Source organism: Eucalyptus grandis, chromosome 2 (genome assembly GCF_016545825.1).
Source record: "Eucalyptus grandis isolate ANBG69807.140 chromosome 2, ASM1654582v1, whole genome shotgun sequence".
In the NCBI taxonomy this organism is placed as follows: Eukaryota; Viridiplantae; Streptophyta; class Magnoliopsida; order Myrtales; family Myrtaceae; genus Eucalyptus; species Eucalyptus grandis.
In genome coordinates, this window is record NC_052613.1 from 28,977,614 (window position 1) to 28,978,622 (window position 1,009).

Below are 1,009 nucleotides of genomic sequence, written 5' to 3' on the forward strand. Positions count from 1 at the left end.
CATATGTTTGTACACATCACTTGACAAAAGAAAAAAAAAACAGTTAAGTGAAATATTTATCTCGAATTCCTAAATCAAGGAAATGAATGGGAAAATAAAATCCTTCCCTTTCAAGGAAAAAAAAAATAGAGCTACCAATTCCAATTGTAGCTGACTCTATCATTGCTTTACACACTTACAAAAGAAAAAGCCCTAATTACACACAACTAGGCTGCCGTTGGGGCGGTTATGAAGCAAAAAGCTCCGGCCTCTGCCAACGCCGCAAGGAAGCGATCCCATTTCGTTTGCTTCACCGCTTCATCTCTTGCAACGATATTCTTGTAATCCAATGACTCATCATCGTAGATATCCCACCACTTCTTCACCAATATCTTGATATTGTCCCGATCCATGTGCTGTTCCTCGCCTGTGTACCGCCACGACTTCAACCCCGCAGCACAATAATGGACAACCTTCACTTTGTCAAGCTCAACGTTCTCAGGATGACGCCACAACATCGCAAGCACAAGATTGTATACGTTGGGAATTGGTTTGTAGATATCCTTGAAGTACACGGTCAAGAAGTCTTGTTCAGCAAACGGAGTTGGTGGTGTGATCTTGAGGGTGTCGAGCAAATCATGCCGCCCACAGCCTACTGACCGTCGACAGCCGGCCATGGGAGAGGACAGCGGTCGGCGATGACAGTCAGTGGTTAGCTGTTGAGCAGTTGTCGTGCGGCGGTTGGGCGGCTGTCGTGCGGCTATCGTGCAGGGTCGGGCAGTTGTCGTGCGGCTATGGTGTGGCTGTCGTGCAGCAATCGGTGGCGGTTGTTGGTTGATGGGGGTGGTCGGTGGGCTGTGGGCGGCGACGATTATGGTCGCTGGCGATTGTGATCCAGGATGCGACGAGGTCGCATTTCCTCAACTTGGTAGCCTTCGAGTAGTGTCACTCTAATTGCAGCAACGATGTCACCTTGTACTTGTTCTTCATGGACAACTTGATTAACTTCGCCGAGGACGTGGGGTACCTC

General features: G+C 48.8%; 1 protein-coding gene across 1 annotated transcript; it reads right to left on the bottom strand.

The window, feature by feature from the left end:
• Positions 1-206: 206 nt before the first annotated feature.
• On the bottom strand, positions 207-656 carry LOC120290613 (galactinol synthase 2-like). Its single transcript, XM_039306941.1, has one exon. It carries the CDS (start codon positions 654-656, stop codon positions 207-209), a length of 450 nt encoding a protein of 149 aa, XP_039162875.1.
• Positions 657-1,009: the final 353 nt, after the last annotated feature.

Bases quoted from the DNA above. Each gene is read 5' to 3' on its own strand.
- LOC120290613 (XM_039306941.1), bottom strand. From the start codon at position 656: ATGGCCGGCTGTCGACGGTCAGTAGGCTGTGGGCGGCATGATTTGCTC.